Source organism: Xiphophorus hellerii, chromosome 14 (assembly GCF_003331165.1).
Source record: "Xiphophorus hellerii strain 12219 chromosome 14, Xiphophorus_hellerii-4.1, whole genome shotgun sequence".
Classification (NCBI taxonomy): domain Eukaryota; kingdom Metazoa; phylum Chordata; class Actinopteri; order Cyprinodontiformes; family Poeciliidae; genus Xiphophorus; species Xiphophorus hellerii.
The window spans coordinates 24,387,723-24,399,633 of NC_045685.1; the positions used below are offsets into that span (position 1 = coordinate 24,387,723).

The window sequence follows — 11,911 nt, forward strand, 5'->3', positions numbered from 1 at the left end:
CTTTGCTTAAAAAGCTTTTCAAATCGGAGATTTAGCTGAAATACTTTAACATTCACTTTATTCTTGCAATTTTATGTTTTCATTTGTATTTTTTTTTTAAATGAGAGTAAGAGAGATATTGGTAATCTCCAAAAGGAAAATTTGTTTGAATGCTTTCAGATTTAGACTTGTAAAGTTTTTGAGACTTTATTGTGTGTTTTTTCTTTGTACTTTTGTCTTTTATTTCAGTGGTTCTGTGAAATGGATGCATGTTAGCTGCTACTGCATGTACTGTTAGGGTCACAAATTAATGGGAGTAATGTTTTCTGAATCTAATCTAAAGCCATAATTTTTTTCTGTTTTTGCAGGTTTTGATTAAGAAGAGAAAGTGTTAAATAATAGTCTGAAATGCTTTTTGTTTGACTTTGCATTGTCTTTATTCTTCTTCTCTTGTGAAAGTGTAGCTTTTTACCCATGTCTTTTTTTTTGGTCATTTTTTCTTTGACATGGTGTTTATCTTTTGGATAGTAGAAAATGTATTGATGATATGAAATTCAAGATAGAAAAATGATTTTCAAAAGAACGTTCTGTTTAATTCTTGGATAATAAAGTGTATTTACCACATTGATGGTCTTTTTCTTTATTTCATTTAGTAGAACATTGTGTGTCAAAATAGATGTAAATAATTACACTCCATTGCCTATTAATTTATTTTATTTAAAGAGAATACTGTTCTGTTTTAATATGTAAATTATTCTCCTGTTGTCACTTATAAGATAGATAAGATTTATTTGTCGTCGTCATCAACAGATTACGAGATTGAGATTTGCTCGACTCAAGTTAAAATGCAGGTTATGTGTATATACATAATATACAATATACATATACATACATACATAAAAAAGATAAAGAAAGTTTCTTTATCTTTTATCTCGTAATCTGTTGATGACAATGACAAATAAATCTTATCTTATCTTATGGGGACAGTAGACATGTAGTTGCAACATTTCGCCACCAGAGAGCACATTGAGCACATCTTTATAAAAACTAAAATAAAAATAATCAATAGAAAATGTTTCAGGATCTCATAATTACTGTGATTTTTAAACAGATCCTAAAATATGTTTGTATTTATGAATTCAAGAGTTCCAACCTGTAAGTAGAAACCCATCATATTAAACGTAAACAAGGCTTGTAAACATTAGTCTGTGTTTAACTATTCTATATAGTATTTCACTATAGCAGGGGTGTCAAACTCCAGTCCTCAAGGGCCGCTGTCCTGCAGTTTTTAGATGTCCCACAGGTCCAAAACACTGGAATGAAATGGCTTAATCACCTACTCCTTGTGTAGATCAGTTCTCCAGAGCCTTAATGACCTACTTATTCTATTCAGGTGTGGTGCAGCAGAGGCACATCTAAAAGTTGCAGGACAGTGGCCTTCCAGGACTGGAGTTTGACACCTGTGCACTATAAGGTTGAAATGAGTTACTGAAATTAAGTAGGTTTCCACAATATTCTAGTTTATTTAGTATGACGGTACATTAAAAGAGGAGACTCAACACCGAAAATCCAAAGCGGAACTAAAAGTCGTTCACAGTTTCTTCAGTGCAGCCACAGTGAAACACACAGAGGAGCACAGAGAGATTGGCGTAAGCTTGTCCTTTGTTAGAAGGTTGTACGAACACGGATTTGGCGTTTTAGGTAAATATCTGAGTATTTGCTTTAAAAATGTCTTCAGTTCCGCCTCAGAGAGAGTTTATCAACGAGCAGGTAACTCCTGCTGGAGAAACATTCACAGAGTTTAAAGAAATCAACGTTAAGATGGAGGAAGAGATGGAGGATCAGCGCAGACTGATGGATTTTACCCGGATACCGAGGATCATCTTACACCGGATAGGTACGAAACACCTTCATGTTTTACTGATTAATCAGGTTAAAGGGAGTTAAGTAAATGTTTGGTGCGACGTCAGTCTATTTAAAGGCTTTTACATTAAACTATAAGTCTATAATAATCAACAACGATTAACTGTGATTTTACAATTTACTCTTCATCACATATCTAAATTATAGTTTCTGATCCGTGGCTCCCTAATCTCCACTCCACCAGTTTAAGAAACTGTTTAGTTTCTTAAATTAATGGTAAGAGTTTGTTAAAAATTATTCGATTTAATTATGTTATTTCTAGGCCATTCCACCCGCCTCTCAAAATTATTTCTGTATAATTGAATAGCAACAGGACACGTATGTGTTGTAACAGGCACATAACACCAGAAGGTTAGCCATAGGGACAATAAATAATAAAAGTAATAATAATAAGATAATGACGGAATCACAATAGTCTTGCAGAGAGAAAACTAAAATGATACACAATGTCACATAATTTCCAAAGAACCTCGTGTTAAATGAATTTAAAACAGATTGTGGGTAATCCTAAACTGGGAGAAAACTAGTACAGAAATAGATAAATAATTATTAAATTCCTATCAATGGCAAGAACACAAAGTGTGGACATAAAAAAAGTGTAGGTAGAAGCTCAACCTTATTACGCTTTAACTTTGTTATACATGAAAACAAAGTCATCACTAAAAACAAAGCAGCAGATTCTTTTCTGTATATTTTGTGTATGGATAATGGAAATCCAGTTAAATCAGTAGACAAACTATCAAAGTAGTATTTGTTTAGCGAATTATTTATATAGTTTTTACTCTTCACAACAACTACTCCACACCTGAACCCCTCTAACTGAAGTGCAATTGTTTTTAATATTTGCCTTGACCTTTATTTTAGTTTTTAAAATAAATGTCTTTAATTTTGAACTGCTTTTGTGTGGTTTTCTCTTTAAAAATTTACATTTGTGTATATGAAATTTACCATTGATGAATAAAAAATACCTTTGGATTCACTTTGCCACTTTGTTGAAACCCAAGCAGATTCTGACCACTGAAACAGAAATCTAATTGAATTATTAGGAGAGGGTTAATATTTTGATAATAGGAGATTGTGTGGGAGTAAGGCTGGGATTTTAACGCTAACTGCTTCTTGGCCTCTGTCTGAATATCATGCAAGGACTTAAACATATTCCCCAGAAGAAATGGGAATATTACAACTTGGACATAAAACTGTAAGCTTTGATTACAACAAAGATTTGTCTCCTTTATCTTTGTCTCTCCCTAAAACTTAGAGTGTTCAATCTATAAGAGTTATTTGCAATGTTTGCCCATTTTAATGTGCTTACAGCAGTAAAAGTGTTTTTTTATGGGTTATCTGCACTAAGGCTGCTCAGATTTAGAATCACTTCATGACCACTGTTCTGTGATACATGTAGCTAAGTAAAATAATAATAAATAGTTAAATACCACTTTTCTACTGTGGTATTTTATTTAATCTTCTAAATTCAGAAGAGACAGGTTTGGGACTCTTATACACAGAACATGCTAAAAAACAAACATTTAATATGTTTGAATTATTAAATATTTTGTGTCACAACAAAAAACTGAGAGAAAATGCTAAAATTGTTTTTCTGCCAAAAAGTGATTAAGACTCACTTCCTGCACAATGAATTGTAATTTTTGGCAGAAATGACTTTAACTCAACATAATTGTATCATATAAATAAGGTTGATAAATGTACAAAATTTACAAATGTTCTCCAATTCCATTTTGTGTTTTCATTTAGGCTCTATTATAGGGATTTACTACTTATGGATGTCCACAGCATTTCAGTGCTAACAAAGAGGTCCATCAGATTCTGAGCACCTGATCGTAATTTATAAGTTATTGACAGGTAGTTATTTTAAATATCTTGTAAAATTAATCTTGGTTGGACTGGTGGAACGGCTTGCAGCCCCCGGTAGAAAATTTGGTAACACTTTATTTGACGGGTTGTGCATAAGACTGACATGACACTGTCATAAACACGACACAACATCTGTCATGAACATGAACGAGTCTTTATGAATGTCTATGACTGTTGTCATGGAGCATCATTCGGTACACAATGACACTTTTAATGCAAAGTTGGCAGTCTTAACGGACTTTTAATGCAACTTTTCATTAAAAGTGTTGTGATTTACTGAAAGACGCTTCACGACAAAAGTCATATTCATTCATAAAGACTCCATTACGTTTATGACAGATGTTATGTCATGTTTATGACACTGTCATGTCAGTCTTATACACACCCCCTCAAATAAATAAAGTGTTTCTGAAAGTTTTCCCTCATTTTTAAAACTAAAACTTGGTATGCTTGTTTACTCACCTGAAAATCGGTAATATAATATTTTGACTCACATGTTCTCTTCTGGTCAGAAGAACTACATTTGTTAGAATAACTCCAAAAAATTCCCTTTGGATACACTAAGACATTAAAGTGAAGGGCTCATTCTCTTACTCATTTAAAAGCTTTTTTTTTTTGTCTTTTTGTCCAGATCTCCCACAATGTTGGGCGTGTAAAGAGGAGGAGGTTCTGAATGAGCCCAGCAACCAGCAGGAAAACTCCAATTTATATCAAGAGAATCCAGAACCTCTGCAGATAAAACAAGAACCAGAACCTCTGCAGATAAAAAAGGAGCAAGAGGAACCAGAACCTCTGCAGATAAAACAGGAACCAGAACCTCTGCAGATAAAACAGGAGCAAGAAGAACCAGAACATCAACAGTTCAAAGAGGAAGAGAGGCGACTCTGCATCAGTCAGGATGAAGAGCATCTTGTGCTGAAACAGGAGACTGATGACATTTTGATGATGCCTTCTAAAGTGCAAAGAATCCAAGATGAAAGGGAACCACAGAGGAACCAACTCATCTCTCCTGAAGTTGGGATCCCGGACCAGGAAGGAAATGATTCTGAAAACTCAAAAGAGAGAAATGAACAGGAACAAACTGAGAGATGTCAGAAAACCAAACAGCAGAAAAGCAGAAATGACAATTCAACCCAAAAGAGACTCAGGAAATCACATCCAGATCAAAGATTATATTCTTGTAAAATTTGTGATAAAACCTTTTCTCGAACCAGATACTTGACTAAACACATGAGAACTCACACAAACAAGAAACCTTTCACATGTTCAACTTGTGGAAAAAGATACAGTCAAGAGGCTTGTTTAATTAATCACACGAGAGTTCACACAGGTGAAAAACCATTCACATGTGTTGCTTGTGGAAAAGGTTTCAATTACAACAGCACGTTAAGGATTCACATGAGACTTCACACAGGTGAGAAGCCTTACTCATGTGGGACCTGTGGAAAAGGTTTCCAGAGTAAATATAACTTACTTCGTCATATGAGGATTCACATTGCTGAGAAGCCGTTTTCATGTGGGACCTGTGAAAAAACTTTTGTGTGTAAACCTGACTTAGTTAATCACATGAGAATTCACACAGGTGAGAAACCTTTCTCATGTAGGACCTGTGGAAAAAGTTTCTCTCAAAGATACAGTTTAACTTATCACACGAAGACTCATAGAAGTGAGAAGGTTTTCTCCTGTGGGACCTGTGGGAAAAGTTTCTCTCAAAGATACAGTTTAACTTATCACATGAAGACTCATAGAAGTGAGAAGGTTTTCTCATGTGGGGCCTGTGGAAAAAGTTTTACTGATAAAAAAAGTTTAAATTTCCACATGAGAATTCACACAAGTGAGAAGCCGTTCTCGTGTGAGATCTGTGGAAAAAGTTTAAGTCATAAAAAAAGTTTAACCGCTCACATGAGAATCCATACAGGTGACAAGTCTTTCACATGTGGGACCTGTGGGAAATGTTTCAGTCGAAAAGGCAATTTAAATGATCATATCAAAATTCACACAAGTGAGAAGCCTTTCTCCTGTGGGACCTGTGGAAAAAGTTACAGTGAAAGAAAGAGTTTAACTCATCACATGAGAATTCACACAGGTGAAAAGCTTTTCTCATGTGAGATTTGTGGAAAGAATTTGACACACAAAAAAAGTTTAACTGCTCACATGAGAATTCACACAGGTGAGAAGCCTTTCTCTTGTCAAAAATGTGGAAAATGTTTTATGTTTAGTTCTAGTTTGCTTTATCACATGAAATCCCATTTAAGTGAGAAACCTTTCTCCTGTGAAACCTGTGGAAAAAGTTTCAGTCAGAAATGTAATTTAACTTATCACATGAGAATCCATACAGGTGAGAAGCCTTTCTCCTGTGGAACCTGTGGAAAAAGTTTCAATCAAAAATGTAATTTAACTTATCACATGAGCATTCACACAGACGAGAAACCTTTTTCTTGTGAGACCTGTGGAAAAAATTTCTCTCGTAAAACAAATTTAACCGTTCACATGAGAACACACACACAGGTTTTATGGAATAATGTGAACTTAATGTACCAAGATTCTCAGTAACATGCTGTTTAGAAGAGGAGTAACTGCAGCTGGATCACATTTTTAATTGTAACAGCTTTGTTTCAAATAGGAGATTTAGCTGAAATACTTAAACATTCACTTTGTTCTCAGTTTTATCTTTCCATTTAAAAGGGATATTTTGAGTGAGATATGACTTAAGACTTAAGTCACACTTTTCATCACCATCAAAGCTGCTGGTTGGGGAATGAAATTGTGCTAAATAATGATCAGGGATGTTTTCCCTTTTTGTTTGTTTAAATATCTGCATTGACTTTATTCTTGTTAGTTACTCTAAACTGTAAAGTTTTTTACCCATGTTTTTTTTTTGTCTTTGACATGGTTTTTATGTTTTGGATAGAACATGTATTGATGATGTGGTTTGAATTATAGATAGAAAAAATACTTGCAAAAAAAACTTTCTTTATAATCCTCAGATAATAAAGATTATTTGCCATAATGGTATTTTTCTTGTTTCTGTTTGGTAGAATATTGTGATTAGCAACGTGTAGTTGCAGCAGTTCGCCACCAGAGGGCATATTGAACACGTTGAGTAATTCAACAAAGTAAGAACTTGACCAACTGAAACACTCACTGTTGCTCTCATGTCTAACAGGTGAATATAAATTAGTGACACACTAGTAAGCTAGAAGTCTCTTTATCCCTGAGTGTGTAGTGGCTAAATGTTGTTAGTTTCCATCATATGGCAGCTTGACCTGATTTACAGTCTAACCACGAGTTGTAGGAAAATCTCAAATTCTCTTTTGACAAGAACTTTACACAGATAAACTTTACAGATAAGTTTGTATGACTTAAAGGTATTGCTTGCAAACTGGATACATTTTATTTAGTTCACAACAGTACAGACATGCCTGGTAGTGTAATAACAATCAGATCATAAATATTTTATTATGAAAGAGAACTGACTTGACATCTTCCAGAGTTGAATCCATCTTCAGTTTTCACGTCACACAGATACAGACCAGAGTCTTCAGTCCTCAGTCTGGACACATGGAGTCTGATTCGTCCTTCTCTGAGGACGTCTTTGTCAATCTGGACTCGTCCTGAAAACTGTTCATGCTGACAATCTGGAAGCTCAACACCTTCATATACATGATAGAGGACAAGGACTTCATGATCAGATCACAGTTTATGAAGGAGTCAGTCGATGTGTGAGTCTTGGTGAAGGTCCACTCCAGAGTGATGCTGTGGTTCTCCTCTGACTGATAACTGCTCTGTGTCATGTTGTAGGTTCTGTCTTTTTTTCTTATCTGCTTCCACGCTGCAGCTTATATAACTTTATGTGTGTCTGCTCTCAGTCATACATAAACAGACTGAAACTGATTAGACTACCCTTTTGGGAGGAAACAGATTGCAGAGAAGAATAAAAGCTAAACTCGCCCTACAGCCTTCACCTCACTTGGTGTCCCTAAGGACTGTATCATTCACCGTGATCTGTATCATCACGGTGAATGATACAGAGTTTCATTCACCATCAGCGCTGGACGGTGAATGAAACTCTGTATCTGTTCCGTTTGTATGACATGTATGGCTTGTAACATTTGATCATTTTTCAGCCTGTTTTTATATATAAAACCTCATTATTTCTCAAGGTAATTTATACTCAGGGGTTCTGGTCAAGTCCTGAAACTGGTTAACGGACCTGGTGGAGCACAGAGACAAGAGGAATTTACTCCGACAGTCACATTCACTACAAATGTTGCTGCTGAAACAGGCAGAAAGGTCTACAGTTTTTATAGGAGCTTTGTTAAAGATGGATAATTTAGCGCGAAGCAGCACTTTGACCAATAGAGCTGCAGGGAATGCTGCTGTCAGTCCTGCTAATATATAGATGGGAATCCGTCCCCAAACCATTGGTTGTGGATTCACAGTCGTTCCCTGAGGTTTGACGTTACGTTTGGTTGACATAACTGACGAGAGAAGTCCCTGTTTCTTTTCCATCTGAGATTGAAGGTGAACTTTAACCTGACATTTTGCAGACCCAAATCCATCATTTGTCTTTAAGTCACACAGATACAGACCAGAGTCTTCAGTCCTCAGTCTGGACACATGGAGTCTGATTCGTCCTTCTGTGAGGACGTCTTTGTCACTCTGGACTCGTCCTGAAAACTGTTCATCCTGAAACTCTGACAGCTCAACACCTTTATATACATGATAGAGGACAAGGACTCCGTGATCAGTGATCAGATCACAGTTTATGAAGAAGGAGTCGGTCGATGTGTGAGTCTTGGTGGTGAAGGTCCACTCCAGAGTGATGCTGTGGTTCTCCTCTGCCTGATAGCTGCTCTGTGTCACATTCACTACAAATGTTGCTGCTGAGGAGACAGAGAGGGAAAGAGAGGAGCAGACACACTGAGAACTGGAACATGGGAGTCTTTCAGCTCCATCTAGAGAGCTTTCTGTCACAAAGACAAGATGGAGACTGACCACAGAGACATGAGCTGAGGATGAGGAGCAGCAGGATCCTGGAGATCATCTTCATCCTGAGAGAGGAAGAGGAGGAGAGGCAGCAGAACATCAGGAACATCATTCCTCACACACTGCAACCAACAACTACAATTTCTGACTTAAAGTAATAAATTAATCCTCAGGTAATCAATAAACACAAATATTTAATGATTAATAAATACAGTCTGCTCCGTCTCTTCTTCTGGACAGCATCATAGATCTGTCTCCATGACAACAGATTGGACTGGAGATTAAATTAAATCGATCGCTGACACCAGAACTTAAATCTGAACCCTGTATCTAAATTAGTTATCATTAGTTTCATTAAATTGCAATATATCATAATAAAAGTCTTTAATAATTTTTAACATAAATATGCGTTATGAAGGTGTTTTATAGTATGTAACAGCAATAATAAAGTAGAAGTTGAATGTCATCAAAATGTAATTTCTCTCATACATCTATGAATGAGATCATCATCATCCTGTGATGTTTTTGTTCCGTCACAAAATGACAGAATAAACACAAAGACAAAAATCTGCAGGAAAACAATGTTGTGAGATTTTACTTTACATTTCTGGAATCTAACTCTAGTTGAATTAAACTGAAGATACTTTACACAGCGACTGGATTCATATTGTGCAGTATAGTTTAGTGAGTGGTTTAATGATGACTTCAATGCAAAACATCAAAGTCAGCAACTTAAATATTTAAACTGACTCCTAAATCATCCTTTGAATATCTACATATTTAATATCTGATCTTTATATTAAATATTTAATATTTTATATTTAACATATGATCATACTTAATATATAATCTCTACTCCAACCATGAGATACTTTTTTAGGCTTTGGATAAAGTGAGTTTAATGTGAAAAATAAATATATGTTACTTTTGTTTATGAAAAGATTGAGTGTACATATTAATCAAATGATGAAAAACAGCTTTTTATACAGCCACTCTCTTTAAGTTTTTTGTTGGTCAATGCTATAAGTGAGTATTTCCTGTAAAATACTGAAAGCGTACTGAATGTTTTTGAAACTATTTAAATTAAATGTTTTGTAGCTGAGATTTCTCCAAAGTAGAAAAACCTTTGGACGCGGTGTTTCAAAGTTACCTGCAGTAACGTCAAGACATACCAAACAACAAAGGGTTTTTCCAAACTTTCCTGATCCAACTTGTTTGGTTAGATTTTCTCGAACACACGGTGAAGGAAGTAGATATATGTTGGCTTAAAAAACAATCTTCTTAGCTGCAACAAACTGCAACAGCCCAGATCTTCTAACACAGAGCAAGCATTTGGGTTCATAACAGTTTCAGTAAAAACAATCAGATGGAGACAGTGAACCTAAAAGAGTTTGAATCCTTGTTTGAGCAAAGTATAGAGTACAGATATGATGGAGATCTGAGTGTCAGACCAGATCTGCAGTAAAATAAATTTGATTTCTTTAGGTGGTCCAACAATAAAGAAAAGAATATTTGAGTAGTAACATCAAGCTTGAAAAAATATTCTGAAATCATTATTAAAGACAACAGGCCAGTGAAGCCAGATAAAAAAAGTCCTATTTGTCTGTACTGAGAAGAACATTACAAAAAAAATCATTTATAATTCATATTTAAAGGCAGAAGTTCTACAAAAAAAAGCTGTAATTGTTCCTAAAGCCAAACAATCAGAGCTCCAGCTGTTATACACAAACATGAACTTTAAGCAAACATTAACACTGAGAGCATTTACCATGAAAACACTAACCCATAAACACCAGATTAAATTATGAACTTGGTTTAAACAGAGCAGCAGAAACGTCTTCAGTTGTCATTTTAACAGAAAAATAATCAATTAAGAATCAAAATATATATTTAAAACTCACATTTTCTTTACACTGAAGGAGTAAAAAGTGGATGGATCCCATCAGAAAAAATAGCAGCACTGCTGTTCAGTCTTCTGTTTGACGTCAAAATAACAGGTTTAACAAGTCTAAGACCAGGTCGACCTGGAAGCAGAGCTAACAGGTTTTATATGCAAATCTTGTTGTGGAATCTGCAACTTCCCTCAGTGTAATGACAAAATGTTCCTGAAGAGTCATCCTCATCAGAAACCTTCAAACACTTCAACTTCAGTCTGAAGTTTATACACACTCACACACATAGCATGTCTTTAGGATTGACTTCCAATCAATTTTCATTCATTTGTATAATTGTTTATTTATAAAGGAAAGATCTTATGAGACTCATTGTCTCATTTACAAGAGAAATCTGTGACATAAATCACTAGAAATAGCATAAAAACATTAACATCTCTGTAGCTTAAACCTTACCTTAGTCTGAAACCTAACTCAGAAACAGACCTGAGTCCTCACAATGCCGTATATTTTAGAAAACTGGGGCTGACAAGGTGGGAAATCCTAAACCAGACACACATGCATACTTGCTCTTATAGTGGCTTGTGAAAAGTATTCATACCCCTTAAACTTTTCCAGATTTTGTTACCTTACAACCACAAACAAAAATATATTTCATTGACATTTGAGGACCAAAACAAAGTGATTTACAATTGTGAAGTATAAAAAAGATTATGCGTGATTCAAACATTTTTACAAATAAAAACCTGTTTAAACATGTCAAAACTGTATTTATTTGTATAAATCTGCCAAAAACAAACAAAAAAAAATAATTAAAGACTTTTATATAAGAAGCATGAAACCATATTTTCCATACTTGTTCTATGAACTGCTGGTATACGTTTTATATCAATAGAATAATATTTGGGGAAAATATATAAGGCCTGCATATAAGCTAATAATTTGCTTTGCCAAAAAATGACTTGAAGAAATGAAGAGCTAAGAGGGATTTCACCTTTTCTACGCAATGACACTTGTTCTCTGAGCTACTTCTGTAAGTTTCATATCAACAGGACAATAGACAGGAGATACAAATATTGTCAGGCTCAGAAATTAAAATGCATCCCCCCTATATTAATAGACTAGACAGTAAAGGATGATATAAAATGTTTTACATAAAGGGCTTCTGTTTTGTAATGCTTTAAGCTATTATGGTGTTAAAAGAAAAATCGGGGAATTTCAAACCATCTGCGGAGAACATTTTCATCAGACACTGA

General features: G+C 35.0%; 3 protein-coding genes and 1 long non-coding RNA gene across 13 annotated transcripts in view; 2 read left to right on the forward strand and 2 right to left on the reverse strand.

Moving 5' to 3' along the window:
- LOC116733103 (immunoglobulin superfamily member 3-like) overlaps window positions 1–11,911 on the forward strand; it is a 919,724-nt gene that overhangs the window by 558,481 nt on the left and 349,332 nt on the right. The window lies entirely within an intron of this gene.
- Window positions 1–11,911, reverse strand: part of LOC116733131 (butyrophilin-like protein 8) — a 766,651-nt gene that overhangs the window by 394,437 nt on the left and 360,303 nt on the right. The window lies entirely within an intron of this gene.
- Window positions 1,825–4,584, forward strand: LOC116733172 (uncharacterized). Its single transcript, XR_004341970.1, has 2 exons — window positions 1,825–1,876; window positions 4,406–4,584. It is a non-coding gene; the product is annotated as an uncharacterized LOC116733172 (long non-coding RNA).
- LOC116733137 (uncharacterized) lies at window positions 7,144–8,893 on the reverse strand. Of its 2 annotated transcripts, none has more exons than XM_032583910.1 (2): window positions 8,773–8,893; window positions 7,144–8,660 (listed from the first exon to the last, which is right to left on the reverse strand). In XM_032583910.1, the coding sequence occupies exons 1-2, from the start codon at window positions 8,873–8,875 to the stop codon at window positions 7,933–7,935; spliced, it is 831 nt and encodes a 276-aa protein (XP_032439801.1). In that variant the 5' UTR covers window positions 8,876–8,893; the 3' UTR covers window positions 7,144–7,932. The 2 variants fall into 2 exon arrangements, with proteins under 2 accessions (XP_032439801.1, XP_032439802.1); XM_032583911.1 differs by having other exon boundaries at window positions 7,144–8,657; window positions 8,773–8,890.